Source organism: Eleutherodactylus coqui, chromosome 1 (assembly GCF_035609145.1).
Source record: "Eleutherodactylus coqui strain aEleCoq1 chromosome 1, aEleCoq1.hap1, whole genome shotgun sequence".
NCBI classification, from domain to species: Eukaryota; Metazoa; Chordata; class Amphibia; order Anura; family Eleutherodactylidae; genus Eleutherodactylus; species Eleutherodactylus coqui.
The window spans coordinates 35,810,856-35,837,867 of NC_089837.1; the positions used below are offsets into that span (position 1 = coordinate 35,810,856).

At 49.1% G+C, this 27,012-nt stretch overlaps 1 protein-coding gene across 1 annotated transcript in view; it reads left to right on the forward strand.

The window, feature by feature from the left end:
- The window catches only part of EXTL3 (exostosin like glycosyltransferase 3), an 89,265-nt gene extending 62,558 nt beyond the window's left edge, over window positions 1-26,707 (forward strand). The window contains exons 3-6 of the mRNA XM_066594869.1: window positions 5,727-5,854; window positions 18,951-19,095; window positions 20,182-20,310; window positions 25,492-26,707. Coding sequence (XP_066450966.1) covers window positions 5,727-5,854; window positions 18,951-19,095; window positions 20,182-20,310; window positions 25,492-25,701 — 612 coding nt within the window. The 3' untranslated portion in view covers window positions 25,702-26,707. The remainder of the gene's footprint in view (window positions 1-5,726; window positions 5,855-18,950; window positions 19,096-20,181; window positions 20,311-25,491) is intronic.
- The last annotated feature ends 305 nt before the right edge of the window (window positions 26,708-27,012 follow it).

Sequence of the window (27,012 nt, forward strand, 5' to 3'; positions counted from 1 at the left end):
GAAAACTGTTGATAAATACAGGATACCTCATATACATACACAGCAGCTTAGTCTGAAAAGTCACCTGAAAATATGGGTATGCTTTAAGGAAAGCCAGAGGAAATAAAAAATCCTCCACCAGTTTTTGTTAAGTTCTGGTTTATGGTAGGAAGCGACTGGCATTGCTGAGGTCCTTACAAAATACTTCTTTCTTCCTGCCTTCAGTTCTGGTGCAAGAATCCTCTCAACTCTGCTGTGACTACTGGGAAGGTATAAAGGGGGGCGTCCGATTACAGCCTGTCGGAGTGGCCTTATTGTGATCACTAGAAAGGACTACTGAAATAGAGGTTGGTGTGTGATTACATGGGTGGGCGGCCTGCTAGGACTACTAGGGAGGTGTTCTACCATGGACAGAGAGGCGTTCCATGGCAAACAATAGTGCCCTAACGATGCTGCTCTCTACCGCCCCCTTGTGAATGTGCATTCACTACTACGGGATGAGACCGTTTAGATGGGGCGCAGCTGTAATGCTCAGCGGGAGCTCTGCTCTGACTATTTGGGGGAAGGGTACAACCTCCTTTGCACATTCCTAGTTGCTGGCTCCTAAACCTGGATAAGACCTGTTCAGACAGACCTCTTACTTCAGCTGAGGGTCTGTTACAGTTGTATCCAGTATTGTACACATCGGCAGCACAAGTCTGTCATGTCCCGGTAGTTTGCTACAATGTAACCTGGAACAGTGGATACATTTGTAACAAACACTCTGCTGTGAGAAGAATTGGGGTGAGCTCCCAGGGACGTCCTCATGAAATATGTAGCGTCTTCGAGGAGCGCAGCAGTGTGTATTCCCTGTATATTGCAATTTCTTGCGCACGTTACCATTTCGTTCTCGAAGTGCGCAAAAAACTAAAAAAGACCCCATTGATTTCATGCATAACCACACCCGCGTATTCACTGGGTATTTACACCATGCCGTTGACTCTAATGGTTTTTTTGGTCTGCATTATGGACCAAAAAAATGAAGGGTCAGACATGATGCAATGCTGACAGCCAGCAGGTGGCGCTGTGGAGGTATTGCTTCATCTTCCTTATTTGCATATTTCCCAGAGGAGCATGCATGAAGTCTCCTCGTTGACCTTCTCTCCCTAAGGAGTTATGATACCCCTCCCAACAATACTCATTGGAATGGATGACCCTTTTAATGCCACAACAAGGGCTCGGCTCTGGCGATTGCCCCCAGGGACTGTTTAGTGCCGCAGACGGGACTACTCCTCCGTACACAAGGCTGGAGATAAGTCCAGAGTGAAGTTTTCGAAGCCCGGGCCGCTCCCGGCCATGGGAGTTGGATGAGAGGGGCTGATAGCGCACCACCCCACTGCTCCCATAATAATGTAGCTGCCGTCAATATAATCATATGCACTGTACTCCCCGAATACCTAGCATACAGAGCAGCGATGTCTTAAAGGAACAGTACGTCAGAACTATCTTAAAGGGATATTCCGGTCAGTGGATAAAACTGGTAGGGGGTCTGACTGCCGGGATCCACACTGATCATGAGAACGGGGTCTTGTGTCTCCCCTATTTCACAGTTCACAAACCCCAGTTTTCACACGTCCACAATATATGTAATTTTATCCACTAACCGGAATCCCCTTTAACCCTTTCCAATCCACTGTCTGACTCCTGAAGACATTCTCATTGAAGGCTGTACAGCTCCGATGTCGGAAGACGTCCGGCAGGGTATTCTTACTGTATATTACTGGCCGCTCAGTTGTCGTGGGCCTCTCCAGCATGTCCCATACCGCAGTACTGGCTCTAGCCAGCAGATAGCGCCATTGTATAATGGCAGAAAGAGAAAGCCCCCCCTAGGAAGCCCTGAATCCAAAATTGGATTACAAAAGGTTAAGACAAGTGGTTGATATCCGTGACACATGGATGCAAAACATTGTAGCCAACCTTTTCCTAGTGGTGTAAGAGGCATAACTGGGGCCCGGAAAAGGTCAGAGGGCTCAAAATGTCTGGTCGTGGTACTTACTAACCCTGCGTGTGATTCTTCACCGCCTAGAGGTCCCTTTACACGGTACGACTGTCGGACACATGAGCGCCTCACAGCCTTAGCTTTACACAGCAGCATTGCGCCGGGCTCACACAAGCGGATACGAATTGCGTATTCTGCGAGCGGAGGAAAAGTCAGTGCGTTCTATTTAGCTGCGGAATTCGCGCGGACGGCCTCCAGTGATGCTAATGCAGATGTCCGACCCGCGGCCCGTACGCAATTAAGCGCCGGCATCGGTAATACAAATTTAAAAAAACCTGTACTGTGCATAACGGCCTGCGAGCCTCCGCAGTCGCCCTTGCGGATCGTTGCGGCTACTTACCTCCATTCACCGTAAACGAGGTTTCTCGAATATTGTATCGTGGAACGACTCCTGTTTATGCGGCTGACAAGTGGGGGGGTCTCTTGTACACGGGATGATTATCACCTGAATTAGCGGTTTCCCTCTGTAAAGGTACCCTAGGGGCGCACACGGGCGTATGTCATATTACGCATATAACATGGTGCTAAATGCCTATTAGTATCTGGTGGGCCACCCAGAAAAAGCCTTTTTTTCACAATCACAGCATGACCTATCCTGGTGCATATTATACAGTGATATAGGCTATGGGTATTTAATATATGCAGCAACTGCGGGTGTATATACATATTTGCTGTGTACTGCATATTTTACATGCGTGAAGACACACGTGTAATACAAGGGCCACATACACCGGTGTGAGGGAGCCAAAGCCTGATGTTATGTGATTTACACAACGACTTTGAATTAATGGACCTCCGTCGCTTCTAAGAACGGGGCCCAGTAGGTCGCTGCATTAATTGAGTGGGGGTCAAGCATGGGCACCGTAGCGCCATTCATTTCAATGGAAGTACCAGAGATAGTCGAGTGCTTTAGATGAGGTTTAACACTGATAAATGTGCGGTTCTGCACACGGGCAGAGGAAATCCATGCCACCACTAAACACTAAATGGGAAACCACTGGGGACACTGACATGGGGAAGGACTGTGGGGTTTTAGTTAACAGTAAGCTTAACCGTAGCAACCAGTGTCAGGCAGCTGCTGCCAAGGCAAATAAGATCATGGGGGCATCAGAAGAGGTCTAGGGGTGCATGAGGAGAGCATTGTTCTTCCTCTGTACAAGTCACTGGTTATACCTCACATGGAATATTGGGGACAGTTTTTGGCTCCGGTACTCAAGAAGGACATACAAAAACTCTAGTGAGTACAAGGGTGGGCAACTAAAGTACTTGTTGGGGTGTGCTGCTGCAATCTGTTCTACATGGGCTTCCAGCAGCGCAGCCCCACAGCGGGGTTGTTTGGTTGGCTGGAGAAATCCACACCCAGCTCAATCACCACCGGTCTGCTGCTCATATATACCAGCCCCTTTGCTTAGAGGCTGCTGGCCTTTCCCCTGTGTGATCAGTGTGAACAGTGTCATGTTCCTCCGTGTCTGTGCAGGGTGCTGGACGTGTGCTGTGAACAGTCCTGTTCAGGGTGCCTGGTGTTCAGTGCTGTATACAAATCCCTGGCTTGTTGGTGTGAGCTGCAGTCAGTCCTGCTGTGTTTGGTTTGTCTAGGTAGGTCTATTATACCCAGAACTGTAACAAGGGGGCGCTCTAATAACTATGTATACTATATCAGGGGACAATACAGAGATCTCTCCCATCATCTATTATACCCAGGACTGTAACAAGGGGGCGCTCCAATAACTATGTATAAATATATCAGGGGACAATACAGAGATCTCTCCTATCATCTATTATACGCAGGAGTGTAACAAGGGGGCGCTCTAATAACTATGTATAATATATCAGGGGTCAATACCGATCTCTCCCATTATCTATTCATACCCAGGACTGTGACAAGGGGGCGCTCTAATAACTATGTATAATATATCAGGGGACAATACAGAGATCTCTCCATCATCTATTATATCCAGGACTGTAACAAAGGAGCGCTCTAATAACTATGTATAGATATACCAGGGGACAATACAGAGATCTCTCCCATCGTCTATTATACACAGGAATGTAACAAGGGGGCGCTCTATAACTATGTATAATATATCAGGGGACAATACAGAGATCTCTCCCATCATCTGTTTATACATGGACAGTAACAAGGGGGCGCTCTAATAACTATGTACAATATATATGGAGATAATACAGAGATCTCTCCCATCATCTATTATACCCAGGACTGTAACAAGGGGGCGCTCTAATAACTATGTATAAATATATCAGGGGTCAATACAGAGATCTCTCCCATCATCTATTATACCCAGGACTGTAACAAGGGGGGGGGGGGTGCTCTAATAACTATGTATAAATATATCAGGGGTCAATACAGAGATCTCTCCCATTATCTATTATACCCAGGACTGTAACAAGGAGGTGCCCTAATAACTATGTATAATATATCAGGGGACAATACAGAGATCTCTCCCATCATCTATTTATACCTAGGACAGTAACAAGGGGGCGCTCTAATAACTATGTACAATATATATGGAGATAATACAGAGATCTCTCCCATCATCTATTATACCCAGGACTGTAACAAGGGGGCGCTCTAATAACTATGTATAAATATATCAGGGGTCAATACAGAGATCTCTCCCATCATCTATTATACCCAGGACTGTAACAAGGGGGGGGGGTGCTCTAATAACTATGTATAAATATATCAGGGGTCAATACAGAGATCTCTCCCATTATCTATTATACCCAGGACTGTAACAAGGAGGTGCCCTAATAACTATGTATAATATATCAGGGGACAATACAGAGATCTCTCCCATCATCTATTATACCAAGGACTGTAACAAGGGGGCGCTCTAATAACTATGTATAAATATATCAGGGGATAATACAGAGATCCCTCCCATCATCTATTATACCCAGGACTGTAACAAGGAGGTGCCCTAATAACTATGTATAATATATCAGGGGACAATACAGAGATCTCTCCCATCATCTATTATACCAAGGACTGTAACAAGGGGGCGCTCTAATAACTATGTATAAATATATCCAAGGACAATACAGAGATCTCTCCCATCATCTATTACACCTAGAACTATAACAAGGGGGCGCTCTAATAACTATGTATAAATATATCAGGGGTCAATACAGAGATCTCTCCCATCTGTTTATACCCAGGACTGTAACAAGGGGGCGCTCTAATAACTATGTATAATATATCAGGGGACAATACAGAGATCTCTCCCATCATCTATTATACTCAGGACTGTAACAAGGGGGCGCTCTAATAACTATGTATAAATGGAGTTGAAAAGTAATTTTACCCCTAAAATAAGGAAAATTAGCTTCTATCTCATTGGTTTGTTTTTTTTGCCTTCCTCTGGATCAACATTGGGGGCTAATAGGTTGAACTGGATGGACAGAGGTCTTTTTTTCCAGTTCTACAAATTCTCACTGCTCCAAACTTTCCAACCTGAAATGCATAGTAACAGCGGACAATAGATTGTAGTATTATTGTCCAGCTGTCATTCTCTTCAGCATGAATGATTGATAACAGAGAGCAGTAGACCACATCGGATTTCACAGTAATGAAGATAGAATTTAGGTTTAGTTTAAATATATGCATTATACAATTTCCACATTTAATGGCTGTGTGACGCGGCCTTCCCATGTTATGGTGTAATGACTGTTCTCTTCCATTCATCAGGTTGTGCGCACTGAGAAGAATAGTCTGAATAATCGCTTCCTTCCCTGGGATGAGATAGAAACTGAGGCCGTGCTCTCCATTGATGACGATGCTCACCTCCGGCACGATGAGATCATGTTTGGCTTCCGGTGAGTTCCTAGTTCAGACCTGGATAGCAGTTTTATACAGTGTTTTGTCTGTACACTTTGTACATACATTGATACATGCAAGTTACATCCGGTATTATACTCCAGAGCTGCACTCACTATTCTGCTGGTGGAGTCACTGTGTACATACATTACTTATCCTGTACTGATCCTGAGTTACATCCAGTATTATACTCCAGAGCTGCACTCACTATTCTGCTGGTGGAGTCACTGTGTACATACATTACTTATCCTGTACTGATCCTGAGTTACATCCTGTATTATACTCCAGAGCTGCACTCACTATTCTGCTGCTGTAGCCACTGTGTACATATCTGCTGAGTCCCCCCCCCCCCCCCCCCCCCAGCAGCGGTGGCTGTATCTGCTGAGTTCCCCCCCCCCCCCCCCCAGCAGCGGTGGCTGTATCTGCTGAGTTCCCCCCCCCCAGCAGCGGTGGCTGTATCTGCTGAGTTCCCCCCCCCCCAGCAGCGGTGGCTGTATCTGCTGAGTTCCCCCCCCCCCCAGCAGCGGTGGCTGTATCTGCTGAGTTCCCCCCCCCCCCCAGCAGCGGTGGCTGTATCTGCTGAGTTCCCCCCCCCCAGCAGCGGTGGCTGTATCTGCTGAGTTCCCCCCCCCCCCCCCCAGCAGCGGTGGCTGTATCTGCTGAGTTCCCCCCCCCCCAGCAGCGGTGGCTGTATCTGCTGAGTCCCCCCACCCCCACCCCCCAGCAGCGGTGGCTGTATCTGCTGAGTCCCCCCCCCCCCCCCCCCCCCAGCAGCGGTGGCTCTATCTGCTGAGTCCCGCCCCCCCCCCCCCCCAGCAGCGGTGGCTGTATCTGCTGAGTTCCCCCCCCCCCCAGCAGCGGTGGCTGTATCTGCTGAGTTCCCCCCCCCCCAGCAGCGGTGGCTGTATCTGCTGAGTTCCCCCCCCCCAGCAGCGGTGGCTGTATCTGCTGAGTTCCCCCCCCCCAGCAGCGGTGGCTGTATCTGCTGAGTTCCCCCCCCCCCCCCCAGCAGCGGTGGCTGTATCTGCTGTGTTCCCCCCCCCCCCCCAGCAGCGGTGGCTGTATCTGCTGTGTTCCCCCCCCCCCCCCCAGCAGCGGTGGCTGTATCTGCTGAGTCGTCGTCCCCCCCCCCCCCCAGCAGCGGTGGCTGTATCTGCTTAATTCTCCCCCCCCCCCCCAGCAGCGGTGGCTGTATCTGCTTAATTCTCCCCCCCCCCCAGCAGCGGTGGCTGTATCTGCTGAGTTCCCCCCCCCCCCCCCCAGCAGCGGTGGCTGTATATGAGTTCCCCCCCTGCTGGTGGTGTCACTGTGTGCATACATTACTTATCCTGTACTGATCCTGAGTTACATCCTGCATTATAGTGCAGAGCTGCACTCACTATTCTGCTGGTGGAGTCACTGTGTACATACATTACTTATCCTGTACTGATCCCGAGTTACATCCTGTATTATACTCCAGAGCTGCACTCACTATTCTGCTGGTGGAGTCACTGTGTACACACATTACTTATCCTGTATTTATCCTGAGTTACATCCTGTATTATATACTCCAGAGCTGCACTCACTGTGTACATACATTACTTATCCTGTACTGACCCTGAGTTACATCCTGTGTTATACTCCAGAGCTGCACTCACTATTCTGCTGGTGGAGTCACTGTGTACATGCATTACTTATCCTGTACTGCTCCTGAGTTACATCCTGTATTATACTCCAGAGCTGCACTCACTATTCTGCTGGTGGAGTCACTGTGTACATACATTACTTATCCTGTACTGATCCTGAGTTACATCCTGTATTATACTCCAGAGCTGCACTCACTATTCTGCTGGTGGAGTCACTGTATACATACATTACTTATCCTGTACTGATCCCGAGTTACATCCTGTATTATACTCCAGAGCTGCACTCACTATTCTGCTGGTGGAGTCACTGTGTACGTACATTACTTATCCTGTATTTATCCTGAGTTACATCCTGTATTATACTCCAGAGCTGCACTCACTATTCTGCTGGTGGAGTCACTGTATACATACATTACTTATCCTGTACTGATCCTGAGTTACATCCTGTATTATACCCCAGAGCTGCGCTCACTATTCTGCTGGTGGAGTCACTGTGTACACACATTACTTATCCTGTATTTATCCTGAGTTACATCCTGTACTATACTTCAGAGCTGCACTCACTGTGTACATACCTTATATTACAGAACCCTACAGAGACTTGCATAACTGACAATTCCCTCGCGTATCTTTCCGTCAGAGTAGGTCTGTCTGTGATCAGCTTCCTAAATGCAAACCTTACAGTGAGAAGCTGCGGCGTCCTCTAGTGGTGAAGCCTCATCGGTACAGCCCTCCAGGGTAACCTATGATGCTAGAAGTCGTATCTGAGATTTACCATGAGCACGTCGGTACAGTAAACAGCTCATTGCCAGGTTTCGTGAGTTCCTCTGTTAGAATTACCCTCGGCCATAAAATCTTATTGCCAGCGCTGTGTGGGAGACATAAACATGGCGGCGCGGTGTTGTAACTCGCAGCTGGAGGCGTTGTTTTTCTTCAGAATAAAAGTTACATTGTGTGAGCGGGAGGAGGACAGATCATAACTGCGCACACAGCCGGAGGGCAGCGCATCCCCCCTCCCCGTATGATATGTAATTGTGCAGCAGCACGGCCTTAATAATTCACATTCCCATCACAGCCATGGCTCATTTACATAATTAGCAGCGGCTGGGGTGCAGCGGCAGCGCTAAGAGTTTAAGGAAATCCTATCAGGAGGGCGATGTGGAGGGGCGAGTCTCTGCTTTCCACATATTTGTATTTGATCCAAACTAGGCAACTGATGTAAAATAGGTTGTTTGGTCGTGTCAGCTGTTTGTATCTGGTTTCATTAAAGGACGCAGGGAAGCAGAGTAGCATGTTGTCGGTTTTTTTGGATCCTCAGTGAATTGATACAAAATGATTCATTGTTGCATCCCATAGCAATAAATGGTTCCCAGTGTCTTTAATAGGCTTTTCAGGGTAGGAAGAAATGTGTACGTTCTACCAAAGCATCGCTGCATCCAAAGGAGGTCTGGTACTGCAGCTCGGCTCTTCAGTGGAATTGAGCTGCAAAACCACAAACATCCCAAGTCATCGTCATCTTTCCTCCTTTGCTTCACTTCTTTCTCCTTTTTGTCGCTTCTTCCTCCTCCTTTTTGTCGCTTCTTCCTCCTCCTTCTCGTCGCTTCTTCCTCCTCCTTCTCGTCGCTTCTTCCTCCTCCTTCTCGTCGCTTCTTCCTCCTCCTTCTCGTCGCTTCTTCCTCCTCCTTCTCGTCGCTTCTTCCTCCTCCTTCTCGTCGCTTCTTCCTCCTCCTTCTCGTCGCTTCTTCCTCCTCCTTCTCGTCGCTTCTTCCTCCTCCTTCTCGTCGCTTCTTCCTCCTCCTTCTCGTCGCTTCTTCCTCCTTCTCGTCGCTTCTTCCTCCTTCTCGTCGCTTCTTCCTCCTCCTTCTCGTCGCTTCTTCCTCCTCCTTCTCGTCGCTTCTTCCTCCTCCTTCTCGTCGCTTCTTCCTCCTCCTTCTCGTCGCTTCTTCCTCCTCCTTCTCGCCGCTTCTTCCTCCTCCTTCTCGCCGCTTCTTCCTCCTCCTTCTCGCCGCTTCTTCCTCCTCCTTCTCGCCGCTTCTTCCTCCTCCTTCTCGCCGCTTCTTCCTCCTCCTTCTCGCCGGTTTTTCCTCCTCCTTCTCGCCGCTTTTTCCTCCTCCTTCTCGCCGCTTTTTCCTCCTCCTTCTCGACGCTTTTTCCTCCTCCTTCTCGCCGCTTTTTCCTCCTCCTTCGCGTCGCTTTTTCCTCCTCCTTCGCGTCGCTTTTTCCTCCTCCTTCGCGTCGCTTTTTCCTCCTCCTTCGCGTCGCTTTTTCCTCCTCCTTCGCGTCGCTTTTTCCTCCTCCTTCGCGTCGCTTTTTCCGCCTCCTTCGCGTCGCTTTTTCCGCCTCCTTCGCGTCGCTTTTTCCGCCTCCTTCGCGTCGCTTTTTCCGCCTCCTTCGCGTCGCTTTTTCCGCCTCCTTCGCGTCGCTACTTTCGCCTCCTTCGCGTCGCTACTTTCGCCTCCTTCGCGTCGCTACTTTCGCCTCCTTCGCGTCGCTACTTTCGCCTCCTTCGCGTCGCTACTTTCGCCGCCTCCTCCGCCTCGCTATTTTCGCCGCCTCCTCCGCCTCGCTACTTTCGCCGCCTCCTCCGCCTCGCTACTTTCGCCGCCTCCTCCGCCTCGCTACTTTCGCCGCCTCCTCCGCCTCGCTACTTTCGCCGCCTCCTCCGCCTCGCTACTTTCGCCGCCTCCTCCGCCTCGCTACTTTCGCCGCCTCCTCCGCCTCGCTACTTTCGCCGCCTCCTCCGCCTCGCTACTTTCGCCGCCTCCTCCGCCTCGCTACTTTCGCCGCCTCCTCCGCCTCGCTACTTTCGCCGCCTCCTCCGCCTCGCTACTTTCGCCGCCTCCTCCGCCTCGCTACTTTCGCCGCCTCCTCCGCCTCGCTACTTTCGCCGCCTCCTCCGCCTCGCTACTTTCGCCGCCTCCTCCGCCTCGCTACTTTCGCCGCCTCCTACGCCTCGCTACTTTCGCCGCCTCCTACGCCTCGCTACTTTCGCCGCCTCGCTACTTTCGCCGCCTCGCTACTTTCGCCGCCTCCTCTGCCTCGCTACTTTCGCCGCCTCCTCCGCCTCGCTACTTTCGCCGCCTCCTCCGCCTCGCTACTTTCGCCGCCTCCTCCGCCTCGCTACTTTCGCCGCCTCCTCCGCCTCGCTACTTTCGCCGCCTCCTCCGCCTCGCTACTTTCGCCGCCTCCTCCGCCTCGCTACTTTCGCCGCCTCCTCCGCCTCGCTACTTTCGCCGCCTCCTCCGCCTCGCTACTTTCGCCGCCTCCTCCGCCTCGCTACTTTCGCCGCCTCCTCCGCCTCGCTACTTTCGCCGCCTCCTCCGCCTCGCTACTTTCGCCGCCTCCTCCGCCTCGCTACTTTCGCCGCCTCCTCCGCCTCGCTACTTTCGCCGCCTCCTCCGCCTCGCTACTTTCGCCGCCTCCTCCGCCTCGCTACTTTCGCCGCCGCCTCCGCCTCGCTACTTTCGCCGCCGCCTCCATCGCCGCGCTACTTTCGCCGCCGCCTCCTTCGCCGCGCTACTTTCGCCTCCTTCGCGTCGCTACTTTCACCGCCTCCTCCTTCGCGTCGCTTCTTCCTCCTCCCCATTAAGCTGTGCTGCGCAATCTATATGAGTAAGCTTCCTCTAGTGGCGGTTGTATATATCTGTATATACTGAGCTTCCCCTAGTGTCAGCTGTATATATCTGTATCTCCTAGTGGTGGCTGTATCTGCTGAGTTCCCCCCCAGCAGCGGTGGCTGTATCTGCTGAGTTCCCCCCCAGCAGCGGTGGCTGTATCTGCTGAGTTCCCCCCCAGCAGCGGTGGCTGTATCTGCTGAGTTCCCCCCCAGCAGCGGTGGCTGTATCTGCTGAGTTCCCCCCCAGCAGCGGTGGCTGTATCTGCTGAGTTCCCCCCCAGCAGCGGTGGCTGTATCTGCTGAGTTCCCCCCCAGCAGCGGTGGCTGTATCTGCTGAGTTCCCCCCCAGCAGCGGTGGCTGTATCTGCTGAGTTCCCCCCCAGCAGCGGTGGCTGTATCTGCTGAGTTCCCCCCCAGCAGCGGTGGCTGTATCTGCTGAGTTCCCCCCCAGCAGCGGTGGCTGTATCTGCTGAGTTCCCCCCCAGCAGCGGTGGCTGTATCTGCTGAGTTCCCCCCCAGCAGCGGTGGCTGTATCTGCTGAGTTCCCCCCCAGCAGCGGTGGCTGTATCTGCTGAGTTCCCCCCCAGCAGCGGTGGCTGTATCTGCTGAGTTCCCCCCCAGCAGCGGTGGCTGTATCTGCTGAGTTCCCCCCCAGCAGCGGTGGCTGTATCTGCTGAGTTCCCCCCCAGCAGCGGTGGCTGTATCTGCTGAGTTCCCCCCCAGCAGCGGTGGCTGTATCTGCTGAGTTCCCCCCCAGCAGCGGTGGCTGTATCTGCTGAGTTCCCCCCCAGCAGCGGTGGCTGTATCTGCTGAGTTCCCCCCCAGCAGCGGTGGCTGTATCTGCTGAGTTCCCCCCCAGCAGCGGTGGCTGTATCTGCTGAGTTCCCCCCCAGCAGCGGTGGCTGTATCTGCTGAGTTCCCCCCCAGCAGCGGTGGCTGTATCTGCTGAGTTCCCCCCCAGCAGCGGTGGCTGTATCTGCTGAGTTCCCCCCCAGCAGCGGTGGCTGTATCTGCTGAGTTCCCCCCCAGCAGCGGTGGCTGTATCTGCTGAGTTCCCCCCCAGCAGCGGTGGCTGTATCTGCTGAGTTCCCCCCCAGCAGCGGTGGCTGTATCTGCTGAGTTCCCCCCCAGCAGCGGTGGCTGTATCTGCTGAGTTCCCCCCCAGCAGCGGTGGCTGTATCTGCTGAGTTCCCCCCCAGCAGCGGTGGCTGTATCTGCTGAGTTCCCCCCCAGCAGCGGTGGCTGTATCTGCTGAGTTCCCCCCCAGCAGCGGTGGCTGTATCTGCTGAGTTCCCCCCCAGCAGCGGTGGCTGTATCTGCTGAGTTCCCCCCCAGCAGCGGTGGCTGTATCTGCTGAGTTCCCCCCCAGCAGCGGTGGCTGTATCTGCTGAGTTCCCCCCCAGCAGCGGTGGCTGTATCTGCTGAGTTCCCCCCCAGCAGCGGTGGCTGTATCTGCTGAGTTCCCCCCCAGCAGCGGTGGCTGTATCTGCTGAGTTCCCCCCCAGCAGCGGTGGCTGTATCTGCTGAGTTCCCCCCCAGCAGCGGTGGCTGTATCTGCTGAGTTCCCCCCCAGCAGCGGTGGCTGTATCTGCTGAGCTCCCCCCCAGCAGCGGTGGCTGTATCTGCTGAGCTCCCCCCCAGCAGCGGTGGCTGTATCTGCTGAGCTCCCCCAGTGGTGGCTGTATCTGCTGAGCTCCCCCTAGTTTGGTTGCTGCAGGGATTCTCAGCTCTGTATACCCCGCCAACAAGAAGTCACTGATGATACTGTTTGTACGGACACGACTGCTGGGTGCTGCTGGTCCGCACTGGGTAAGTCATGTAGGTCCTAATGATCTGTTGTGTGTATATAATGAGCTCGGTGTGGATCTGGAATGGGGAGACGTGGCCCCTCGGGGTCCTGCAGGGACCGCAGCCGTAATTATAGCTAATGACCTGCTGCAGCATTCAGGATGTCTCATCTCCATAAAGCAGTGTGCTGATGTTACTGGTGACAGGCGGCCATTCATCTCCGTGATGAGGCTGCTTGTATTCTCAGTGTTACTTCCTCAGCGTGGTCTCAGATGAAAACCCGTATGGCAGAGGAGGGGGCTGTGTGTTGTGCTGTAGGAATTATCTCTGTATACCCCCCACAGTCAGCTGTGACATATACTGGAAGACCCTTGGGGGGGCTGCATTGTACAGTACATGGAAGGATCACCCGAGCGCTGCTGCAGTCCCCGGATGTCACTTCCAGTTGACTCTCCCTCTGTTGTTCTCCTTCCATTCAGTATAGCACCAGTCATTGTTCATATCATCACCAGTTGTATCACCACTCATATATTAATACAAGTACATACATTGTGTCACCGCTCTCGTGTCGTCGATTCATACATTGTATCACCGCTCTCGTGTCGTCGATTCATACATTGTATCACCGCTCTCGTATCGTCAATACATACATTGTATCACCGCTCTCGTGTCGTCGATTCATACATTGTATCACCGCTCTCGTATCGTCAATACATACATTGTATCACCGCTCTCGTGTCGTCGATTCATACATTGTATCACCGTTCTCGTGTCGTCCATACATACATTGTATCACCGCTCTCGTGTCGTCGATACATACATTGTATCACCGCTCTCGTGTCGTCGATTCATACATTGTATCACCGGTCTCGTGTCGTCGATTCATACATTGTATCACCGCTCTCGTATCGTCAATACATACAGTGTATCACCGCTCTCGTATCGTCAATACATACATTGTATCACCGCTCTCGTGTCGTCGATTCATACATTGTATCACCGCTCTCGTGTCGTCGATACATACATTGTATCACCGCTCTCGTGTCGTCCATACATACATTGTATCACCGCTCTCGTGTCGTCGATTCATACATTGTATCACCGCTCTCGTGTCGTCGATACATACATTGTATCACCGCTCTCGTGTCGTCCATACATACATTGTATCACCGCTCTCGTGTCGTCGATTCATACATTGTATCACCGTTCTCGTGTCGTCCATACATACATTGTATCACCGCTCTCGTGTCGTCGATACATACATTGTATCACCGCTCTCGTGTCGTCGATTCATACATTGTATCACCGCTCTCGTGTCGTCCATACATACATTGTATCACCGCTCTCGTGTCGTCCATACATACATTGTATCACCGCTCTCGTGTCGTCCATACATACATTGTATCACCGCTCTCGTGTCGTCAATACATACATTGTATCACCGCTCTCGTGTCTTCGATACATACATTATATCACCGGTCTCGTGTCGTCGATACATACATTGTATCACCGCTCTCGTGTCGTCGATACATACATTGTATCACCGCTCTCGTGTCGTCGATTCATACATTGTATCACCGCTCTCGTGTCGTCGATTCATACATTGTATCACCGCTCTCGTGTCGTCAATACATACATTGTATCACCGCTCTCGTGTCGTCGATTCATACATTGTATCACCGCTCTCGTGTCGTCCATACATACATTGTATCACCGCTCTCGTGTCGTCGATTCATACATTGTATCACCGCTCTCGTGTCGTCCATACATACATTGTATCACCGCTCTCGTGCCGTTCATACATACATTGTATCACCGCTCTCGTGTCGTCGATTCATACATTGTATCTTCGCTCTCGTGTCGTCGATTCATACATTGTATCACCGCTCTCGTGTCGTCGATTCATACATTGTATCACCGCTCTCGTGTCGTTGATGCATACATTGTATCACCGCTCTCGTATCGTCAATACATACATTGTATCACCGCTCTCGTGCCGTTCATACATACATTGTATCTTCGCTCTCGTGTCGTCGATTCATACATTGTATCTTCGCTCTCGTGTCGTCGATTCATACATTGTATCACCGCTCTCGTGTCGTCGATTCATACATTGTATCACCGCTCTCGTGTCGTTGATGCATACATTGTATCACCGCTCTCGTATCGTCAATACATACATTGTATCACCGCTCTCGTGTCGTCGATTCATACATTGTATCACCGCTCTCGTGTCGTCGATTCATACATTGTATCACCGCTCTCGTGTCTTCGATGCATACATTGTATCACCGCTCTCGTGTCGTCGATTCATACATTGTATCACCGCTCTCGTGTCGCTGATTCATACATTGTATCACCGCTCTCGTGTCGCTGATTCATACATTGTATCACCGCTCTCGTGTCGCTGATTCATACATTGTATCACCGCTCTCGTGTCATCAATACATACATTGTATCACCGCTCTCGTGTCATCAATACATACATTGTATCACCGCTCTCGTGTCATCAATACATACATTGTATCACCGCTCTCGTGTCGTCGATTCATACATTGTATCACCGCTCTCGTGTCGTCGATTCATACATTGTATCACCGCTCTCGTGTCGTCAATACATACATTGTATCACCGCTCTCGTATCGTCAATACATACATTGTATCACCGCTCTCGTGTCGTCGATTCATACATTGTATCACCGCTCTCGTGTCGTCGATTCATACATTGTATCACCGCTCTCGTGTCGCTGATTCATACATTGTATCACCGCTCTCGTGTCGCTGATTCATACATTGTATCACCGCTCTCGTGTCATCAATACATACATTGTATCACCGCTCTCGTGTCATCAATACATACATTGTATCACCGCTCTCGTGTCATCAATACATACATTGTATCACCGCTCTCGTGTCGTCGATTCATACATTGTATCACCGCTCTCGTGTCGTCGATTCATACATTGTATCACCGCTCTCGTGTCGTCAATACATACATTGTATCACCGCTCTCGTGTCGTCGATTCATACATTGTATCACCGCTCTCGTGTCGTCCATACATACATTGTATCACCGCTCTCGTGTCGTCAATACATACATTGTATCACCGCTCTCGTGTCGTCAATACATACATTGTATCACCGCTCTCGTGTCGTCGATTCATACATTGTATCACCGCTCTCGTGTCGTCGATTCATACATTGTATCACCGCTCTCGTGTCGCTGATTCATACATTGTATCACCGCTCTCGTGTCATCAATACATACATTGTATCACCGCTCTCGTGTCATCAATACATACATTGTATCACCGCTCTCGTGTCATCAATACATACATTGTATCACCGCTCTCGTGTCGTCGATTCATACATTGTATCACCGCTCTCGTGTCGTCGATTCATACATTGTATCACCGCTCTCGTGTCGTCAATACATACATTGTATCACCGCTCTCGTGTCGTCGATTCATACATTGTATCACCGCTCTCGTGTCGTCCATACATACATTGTATCACCGCTCTCGTGTCGTCAATACATACATTGTATCACCGCTCTCGTGTCGTCAATACATACATTGTATCACCGCTCTCGTGTCGTCGATTCATACATTGTATCACCGCTCTCGTGTCGTCCATACATACATTGTATCACCGCTCTCGTGTCGTCGATTCATACATTGTATCACCGCTCTCGTGTCGTCCATACATACATTGTATCACCGCTCTCGTGCCGTTCATACATACATTGTATCACCGCTCTCGTGTCGTCGATTCATACATTGTATCTTCGCTCTCGTGTCGTCGATTCATACATTGTATCACCGCTCTCGTGTCGTCGATTCATACATTGTATCACCGCTCTCGTGTCGTTGATGCATACATTGTATCACCGCTCTCGTATCGTCCATACATACATTGTATCACCGCTCTCGTGCCGTTCATACATACATTGTATCACCGCTCTCGTGTCGTCGATTCATACATTGTATCTTCGCTCTCGTGTCGTCGATTCATACATTGTATCACCGCTCTCGTGTCGTCGATTCATACATTGTATCACCGCTCTCGTATCGTCAATACATACATTGTATCACCGCTCTCGTGTCGTCGATTCATACATTGTATCACCGCTCTCGTGTCGTTGATGCATACATTGTATCACCGCTCTCGTATCGTCAATACATACATTGTATCACCGCTCTCGTGTCGTCGATTCATACATTGTATCACCGCTCTCGTGTCGTCCATACATACTGTACATTGTATCACCGCTCTCGTGTCGTCGATACATACATTGTATCACCGCTCTCGTGTCGTCCATACATACTGTACATTGTATCACCGCTCTCGTGTCGTCGATTCATACATTGTATCACCGCTCTCGTGTCGTCGATTCATACATTGTATCTTCGCTCTCGTGTCGTCGATTCATACATTGTATCACCGCTCTCGTATCGTCAATACATACATTGTATCACCGCTCTCGTGTCGTCGATTCATACATTGTATCACCGCTCTCGTGTCGTTGATGCATACATTGTATCACCGCTCTCGTATCGTCAATACATACATTGTATCACCGCTCTCGTGTCGTCGATTCATACATTGTATCACCGCTCTCGTGTCGTCCATACATACTGTACATTGTATCACCGCTCTCGTGTCGTCCATACATACATTGTATCACCGCTCTCGTGTCGTCGATTCATACATTGTATCACCGCTCTCGTGTCTTCGATGCATACATTGTATCACCGCTCTCGTGTCGTCGATTCATACATTGTATCACCGCTCTCGTGTCGCTGATTCATACATTGTATCACCGCTCTCGTGTCGCTGATTCATACATTGTATCACCGCTCTCGTGTCGTCGATTCATACATTGTATCACCGCTCTCGTGTCGTCGATTCATACATTGTATCACCGCTCTCGTGTCGCTGATTCATACATTGTATCACCGCTCTCGTGTCGCTGATTCATACATTGTATCACCGCTCTCGTGTCGTCGATTCATACATTGTATCACCGCTCTCGTGTCGTCGATGCATACATTGTATCACCGCTCTCGTGTCGTCGATTCATACATTGTATCACCGCTCTCGTGTCGCTGATTCATACATTGTATCACCGCTCTCGTGTCGCTGATTCATACATTGTATCACCGCTCTCGTATCGTCAATACATACATTGTATCACCGCTCTCGTGTCGTCGATTCATACATTGTATCACCGCTCTCGTGTCGTCCATACATACATTGTATCACCGCTCTCGTATCGTCAATACATACATTGTATCACCGCTCTCGTGTCGTCAATACATACATTGTATCACCGCTCTCGTGTCGTCGATTCATACATTGTATCACCGCTCTCGTGTCGTCGATTCATACATTGTATCACCGCTCTCGTGTCGTCAATACATACATTGTATCACCGCTCTCGTGTCGTCGATTCATACATTGTATCACCGCTCTCGTGTCGTCGATGCATACATTGTATCACCGCTCTCGTGTCGTCGATTCATACATTGTATCACCGCTCTCGTGTCGTCGATGCATACATTGTATCACCGCTCTCGTGTCGTCGATTCATACATTGTATCACCGCTCTCGTGTCGCTGATTCATACATTGTATCACCGCTCTCGTGTCGTCCATACATACATTGTATCACCGCTCTCGTGTCGCTGATTCATACATTGTATCACCGCTCTCGTATCGTCAATACATACATTGTATCACCGCTCTCGTGTCGTCGATTCATACATTGTATCACCGCTCTCGTGTCGTCCATACATACATTGTATCACCGCTCTCGTATCGTCAATACATACATTGTATCACCGCTCTCGTGTCGTCAATACATACATTGTATCACCGCTCTCGTGTCGTCGATTCATACATTGTATCACCGCTCTCGTGTCGTCAATACATACATTGTATCACCGCTCTCGTGTCGTCCATACATACATTGTATCACCGCTCTCGTGTCGTCGATGCATACATTGTATCACCGCTCTCGTGCCGTCGATGCATGGCATCACCGGTCTTGTATCCTTGTCTGCAGGGTCTGGAGAGAGGCCAGGGACCGCATTGTTGGCTTTCCGGGACGCTATCATGCCTGGGACATCCCTCACCAGTCGTGGCTCTATAACTCCAACTACTCCTGCGAGCTGTCCATGGTCCTGACCGGAGCCGCCTTCTTCCACAAGGTACGTGTGAGAGTTGCATCATAAAACATTGGGGGTGAGGGAGAACACTGGAATGCCCCCAGCCCAAAACTTCTCAACTCCTCGGGGTCTCCCCTCTAATAACCTGTTGTCTGTGAGGATGTCCCACCTAACAAGGATGGGGGGAGAGGAATTGGCAACAGACTATGCTGGACGCCGGTCCTGCGGCAGTGGTTGGTGAGAACCGCTTCCCTTGCCGGACCACCCGAACCTGTAAAGCTACGTGGCAATCACTGTAATGAAATATATATTCTGTTTCAATACTTCGCCATTTTCAAGATCTCTGCTTGCTGTCTGTGAATGGTATTTCATTCACTTAAGAGGCTGAAAGACCTACCCTGACCTTAACACTTCTCACAGCTGAGGGTTTGCTACAATTGTATCCAGTCTAGACTCCAGACTGATAGATTTTATGTGCACTGATACATTGTAACAAACTATCAGGACAGGAGAGAGATTTATGCCGCTGACATGCTTACCTCACAGAGGATTGTCTAGGCTGCTTTAAAACAAACCCTCAGCTGTGAGAAGTATTCAGATTTTACTGGTTTTCAGCCTCTGGTTCTCATTCACTGACAGCAAGCAGAAATCTAGAAAATGATGAGGAATATTGCGGAACGTTTCATTATATAATAACTAAAATGACCCTGTGGTCTTGGGGCAATATTGTGTTCTGGGACCAGAGGGGGTCAATATATGACCTGCAGTTGGTCTTCTGCACTGTTGACCCCCCCAATCAGCCACTTCTTGACCCCATTTTCAATTGTCCAAGATGGCCGCTGCAATCTTCCAACTACTTAATCCCCACAGTGTTGGACTACAGATGCTCTCTGTTTGGCCAGCGCTGCTCACGTGACCAGCTCTGGCCAACCAGAGAGCATCATTCAGCGTGCATTAGGTAGTTAGGAGTTTGTAGAAGCCGTTTTGAACTTCTGAAAACAGGAAGCGGAACCAGGAAACCGGAGGAACGATGACAGAGAAGACCAACTGCAGGTAGTACAAGCGCACCCGCTTTATCGGGGGTGACTGGTTTACTACTGCCTGACTGTATACCGTCTCCTCCCCCAGTACTACGCCTATCTATACTCCTACGTTATGCCGCAAGCTATCCGGGACATGGTGGACGAGTATATCAACTGCGAGGACATCGCCATGAATTTCCTGGTCTCCCACATCACCAGGAAGCCTCCCATCAAGGTGAGTGCTGGCGCTGCGCGGTCTCATCGCGCGTCCTCCATCACCGCTCTATTTCTGGCGGTCGCGCCCGCTTACAGCTCCCTAATGCATGGAAAACCTCTGTAATTGACTGGAACATCGGAAGCAGCCGGGCAGGAGTCCAGGTCCGAGCCGGGAGTGATGGTGAAGCTACTGCGCCCACCGGGGAGATTTATTGTCTCTCGCTTCACATCATTTAGGAATCGAGCTGCAAAACTGCCGAATCATCACTTCTCCTAATGGAGGTGAAATCCCAACATCTCCACCTCCAGGAGGAAGAAGACGGCAACTTCATTCTCCCTGTGTTCAGTAGGATTGTTTGTGTCCGCTGTCCGAAGGCGAATAATGGAAAAAGCCACATTTCTTTTTTACGGCGATCGTTAAGGGCCTTATTATGGTACATACTACATTTTACGGCTTCATCGAACGCCTGGCACAGATCCCACATGCCGCTGGTTCAGCCGGCTACCAACTCTAATAGCCGAGCCCTGAGAGACCACCCATCCTAGCTGAATACCCTTTACATGCTGCGGCCACTGCGACACACAATAACAAAGTATGGAAGGCTGAAAAAGGGTACTTGTCCATCCACTTCAGCCTGTTACCGCCCCCCCTCACACCCCGCAATGTTGATCCAGAGGAAGGAAAAACCCCATTGAGGTAGAAGCTAATTTTCCTCATTTATGGCAAAAAATTCTTTCCCGACTCCAATCTGACAATCAGAATAATCCCCGGATCACCGACCCTTCTGAGTAATCAGTGATATTACATGTAATATTGGAACACTCCAGGACAGCGTCCAGGCCCCTCTTATAGTCTATTAGTCAGTCCCCATCACCACATCCTCAGGCAGGGAGTTCCACAGTCTCACTGCTCTTACAGTAAAGAACCCCCTCCTATGTCGGCGTAGAAACCTTCTTTCATCTAGAAGTAGAGAGCGCCCCCTTGTTACAGTCCGGGGTATAATAGATGGTGAGAGAGATCTCTGTACTGACTCCTGATATATTTATACATAGTTATTAGAGCGCCCCCTTGTTACAGTCCTGTGTATAATAGATGATGGGAGGGATCTCTGTACTGACCCCTGATATATTATACATAGTTATTAGAGCGCCCCCTTGTTACAGTCCTGGGTATAATAGATGATGGGAGAGATCTCTGTATTGTCCCCTGATATATTATACATAGTTATTAGAGCGCCCCCTTGTTACAGTCCTGGGTATAATAGATGATGGGAGAGATCTCTGTATTGTCCCCTGATATATTATACATAGTTATTAGAGCGCCCCCTTGTTACAGTCCTGTGTATAATAGATGATGGGAGGGATCTCTGTATTGTTCTCTGATATATATATATACATAGTTATTAGAGCGCCCCCTTGTTACAGTCCTGGGTATAATAGATGATGGGAGAGATCTCTGTATTGTCTACTGATATACATAGTTATTAGGGCGCCCCCTTGTTACAGTCCTGAGTATAATAGATGATGGGAGAGATCTCTGTATTGTCCTCTGATATATTATACATAGTTATTAGTGCGCCCCCTTGTTACAGTCCTGAGTATAATAGATGATGGGAGAGATCTCTGTATTGTCCTCTGATATATTATACATAGTTATTAAAGCGCTCCCTTGTTACAGTCCTGGGTATAAATAGATGATGGGAGAGATCTCTGTATTGTCCTCTGATATATTATACATAGTTATTAGTGCGCCCCCTTGTTACAGTCCTGGGTATAATAGATGATGGGAGAGATCTCTGTATTGTCCCCTGATATATTTATACATAGTTATTAGAGCGCCCCCTTGTTACAGTCCTGGGTATAAATAGATGATGGGAGAGATCTCTGTATTGTCCTCTGATATATTATACATAGTTATTAGTGCGCCCCCTTGTTACAGTCCTGAGTATAATAGATGATGGGAGAGATCTCTGTATTGTCCTCTGATATATTATACATAGTTATTAAAGCGCCCCCTTGTTACAGTCCTGGGTATAAATAGATGATGGGAGAGATCTCTGTATTGTCCTCTGATATATTATACATAGTTATTAGTGCGCCCCCTTGTTACAGTCCTGGGTATAATAGATGATGGGAGAGATCTCTGTATTGTCCCCTGATATATTTATACATAGTTATTAGAGCGCCCCCTTGTTACAGTCCTGGGTATAATAGATGATGGGAGAGATCTCTGTTTTGTCCTCTGATATATTATACATAGTTATTAGAGCGCCCCCTTGTTACAGCCCTGGGTATAATAGATGATGGGAGAGATCTCTGTATTGTCCTCTGATATATTATACATAGTTATTAGAGCGCCCCCTTGTTACAGTCCTGGGTATAATAGATGATGGGAGAGATCTCTGTATTGTCCTCTGATATATTATACATAGTTATTAGGTCGCTCCTCAGCCATCTTTTTTGTAAACTAAATAACTTTAGTCAGTATTGATGACCTCTCTGGGTATTGTAGTCCGCCCATTCTATTCATTTCTTTTGTTTCCGCCTTTGTACCCGCTCATGCTCTGATATGTTATCTTTGAGTACCGCTGCCCAAAACTGTCCACAAGACTGCCCTCTCTTGTGTTAATTTCTTTACATAGTTTTATATTGTGGTGAAAATATTGATATTTTTCTGCACAGTCCTTCCACGATGCTAAGAAATATATCAAAAGAGTTGGGCCTAAAGCGACCCCTGTGGTACCTCACTAGTAACCCCTCCAATGCTACCCCCTGTGGTAGTGGTACCTCACTAGTAACCCCTCCAATGCTATCCCCTTGTGGTACCTCACTAGTAACCCCTCCAATGCTATCCCCTTGTGGTACCTCACTAGTAACCCATCCAATGCTATCCCCCTGTGGTATGTAACTAGTAATCCTTCCAATACTACCCTCTGTGGTATGTAACTAGTAACCCCTGCAATACTACCCTCTGTGGTACCTCACTAGTAACCCCTCCAATACTACCCCCTGTGGTACCTCACTAGTAACCGCTCCAATACTACCCCCTGTGGTACCGCACTAGTAACCCATCCAATGCTAGCCCCTGTGGTACCTCACTAGTAACCCCTCCAATGCTACCCCCTGTGGTACCTCACTAGTAACCCCTCCAATGCTATCCCCTTGTGGTACCTCACTAGTAACCCCTCCAATGCTATCCCCCTGTGGTACCTCACTAGTAACCCCTCCAATGCTATCCCCTTGTGGTACCTCACTAGTAACCCATCCAATGCTATCCCCCTGTGGTATGTAACTAGTAATCCTTCCAATACTACCCTCTGTGGTACCTCACTAGTAACCCCTGCAATACTACCCTCTGTGGTACCTCACTAGTAACCCCTCCAATACTACCCCCTGTGGTACCTCACTAGTAACCCCTCCAATACTACCCCCTGTGGTACCTCACTAGTAACCCCTCCAATACTACCCCCTGTGGTACCTCACTAGTAACCGCTCCAATACTACCCCCTGTGGTACCTCACTAGCAACCCATCCAATGCTAGCCCCTGTGGTACCTCACTAGTAACCCCTCCAATGCTACCCCCTGTGGTACCTCACTAGTAACCCCTCCAATACTACCCCCTGTGGTACCTCACTAGTAACCCCTCCAATGCTACCCCCTGTGGTACCTCACTAGTAACCCCTCCAATGCTACCCCCTGTGGTATGTAACTAGTAATCCTTCCAATACTACCCCCTGTGGTACCTCACTAGTAACCCATCCAATACTACCCCCTGTGGTACCTCACTAGTAACCCATCCAATACTACCCCCTGTGGTACCTCACTAGTAACCCCTCCAATGCTACCCCCTGTGGTATGTAACTAGTAATCCTTCCAATACTACCCCCTGTGGTACCGCACTAGTAACCCATCCAATACTACCCCCTGTGGTACCTCACTAGTAACCCATCCAATACTACCCCCTGTGGTACCTCACTAGTAACTCATCCAATACTACCCCCTGTGGTACCGCACTAGTAACCCTCCAATACTACCCCCTGCGGTACCTCACTAGTAACCCCTCCAATGCTACCCCCTGTGGTACCTCACTAGTAACCCCTCCAATGCTACCCCCTGTGGTATGTAACTAGTAATCCTTCCAATACTACCCCCTGTGGTACCTCACTAGTAACCCATCCAATACTACCCCCTGTGGTACCTCACTAGTAACCCATCCAATACTACCCCCTGTGGTACCTCACTAGTAACTCATCCAATACTACCCCCTGTGGTACCGCACTAGTAACCCTCCAATACTACCCCCTGCGGTACCTCACTAGTAACCCCTCCAATGCTACCCCCTGTGGTACCTCACTAGTGACCCCTTTAATACTGCCCCCTGTGGTCCCCCACTAGTAATGGTGACCCAATCAGAGTATGCACCATTTATACCCCCCCTCTGCTTTCTATCATTGACCAGTTAATCACCCGCTTACACACATTCTCACCCAGACCAAGCATTCTCATTTTATGTACTAACCTTCCCCCCACCTCACACACACACACCCTACCCCCAGTCCAGTCCAGAATTTACCTCCTGTAGAAGCTGGTCAGGTTGGTTTGACAGGAGCGATCTCTCATTAATCCATGCTGATACGGAGTTAAAAGGCTAAATGAGGGAGGGGGCACCCTCTGTCACCCATTGATACCCTGCAGTGTTGTCTCAGGGTCCTGATGGGTTGTTGTGGCACGCGGAGGCTTGAAGATGGCTTCTGAGTCTGCCATCTATGTTACCTACATAAGCCTAGGAGGCTCATGGGACCATATAATACACTGCAATACTGAAGGATTGCAGTATGTTATAGAAACGAAATGTAGTGACATTAAAGTCCCCTAGTGCAGCAAAAATTTTAAAAAAAAACTTAAAAACCCCACTTTACCCTTCAGGCTGTATTCACACGGGTGATTGGCACACAGGTTCTTTCTGAGTCTGAGATGGACAGAACTTGCACAGAGTTAGAGCCCATTCGTTTGAACGTGTTAATTAACATGATTGACTTTTCTCTGGAGCAGAACTCACCCCCTGGCCTATGGCGTTACTCTAATCCTGAACAACCCCTGTATGTGCGGCTTTGAGAATCTGTCCTATTAACCCTTTCAGGCCCATAATTCATTGAGTCTGCCCTAACATTGTCACATTTTGTACACGGCTCTCTGCAGGTTACCTCTCGCTGGACCTTCCGCTGCCCGGGCTGCCCTCAGGCTCTTTCCCACGATGACTCGCACTTCCACGAGCGTCACAAATGCATAAACTTCTTTGTCAAGGTGTACGGATACATGCCGCTGTTATACACCCAGTTCCGCGTGGACTCCGTCCTCTTCAAGACCCGGCTTCCTCACGACAAGACAAAATGTTTCAAGTTCATTTGAAGACGTCGATCCGGAACCCGTCAGCAGGAAGGGGGACGTCTTCCTGATGTCTTGATTCCAAGATGTTGCCTCAAGTGTTCTCTAGTCTTAAAGTGAAATTAATGGAAAATGATGAACTTCTAGGATGATGGGTACTCGAGAAAACCTGGCATACCCTGAAGGAGACGACTATCCAAAATTTTTTTTTTTTCTGTAAATTGGATTTTTTTAGGTTTTTTTTTTTTTTTTCTTGGGCCATACAAATATTTTACACTTGTGTGGCGAAGCTTTTCCCCCACATTTCCAGAGGTACAGCTCCGGCCTTTAGATCCACCGTTTTATTCGGTAGAGTAGCTCAAAAAGTTACTTTACCTTCCCAAACTTCCTGTATGTTTTTGGTTTTTTTATCAAATTTTTTTTTTTTTACCAAAAACATTCATTGAACCCATGAAATAAGCAGAGACTTCCCAGTTTGGAGATCGCAACGCACAAAACTGCCAACCCAACGACAATGCTTGACCCACCAAAACCGGCTCTCCACCCCGAACGCCCCCCCTCCTACCTACAGCTAAGTCCTCCGACGTACAGTAAAGCACAGAAGTACCACTTCCTTCTCAGATTCACCTTTGTACATTTAATAAATGGCTGTACAGCTCGACAGATGTAGACGATGTATGTAGAACATTTTTGGAATGTTTTTGGGTTTTACTTTTTGTCCCGGGCAACTTAAGTGGTTACTGTTTACAGTCATAGACGTTTAATAGTGATTGCGGCGAATCACGTTTGGGATCAGAAGCTGCTGGCCTCGGAGCAGACTGTACTCTCGTACCCAGCGGCGGCGGCGGCGGCAAGAGCCGGGCGAGGTTTATTCTACCAGGTTACAAGTATGTGCCGGTATTAAAGGAGGAAATCCATTTTTCTAGGATTAGTGATGTAGTCTCAACCTGTGGTAATTACTTATCTTTTCTTTTAATTTTATTATTTTTACGCTCGGCAAGCAAAAAGTTGAATAAAAGCCGTTGGTGAATTCTGGATTTTCATGAAAAAACAAAAAGTTGTATCCAAAAATTTTAAAATTCTGTTCGAGGATTGGAATCCCAAGTCCTTTTTTTTAAATGTATGTACGAGTCGGGTTCAACCTGTGCAAATGTATAAAAGTGGTAAATACAGTCAAAGCGCAATCTGTGAGCGGATGTGGCATCGACCTGGAGCCGCCATTGTGGGAGTTGAATGAAAGAGGCACAAATATCTTCTACAGGTGAATGACAGATAAATACCAACCTTTTTAGGCTGAGGAATCGGCTAACTGTAGTGTTCCTCAATGAGACGAGA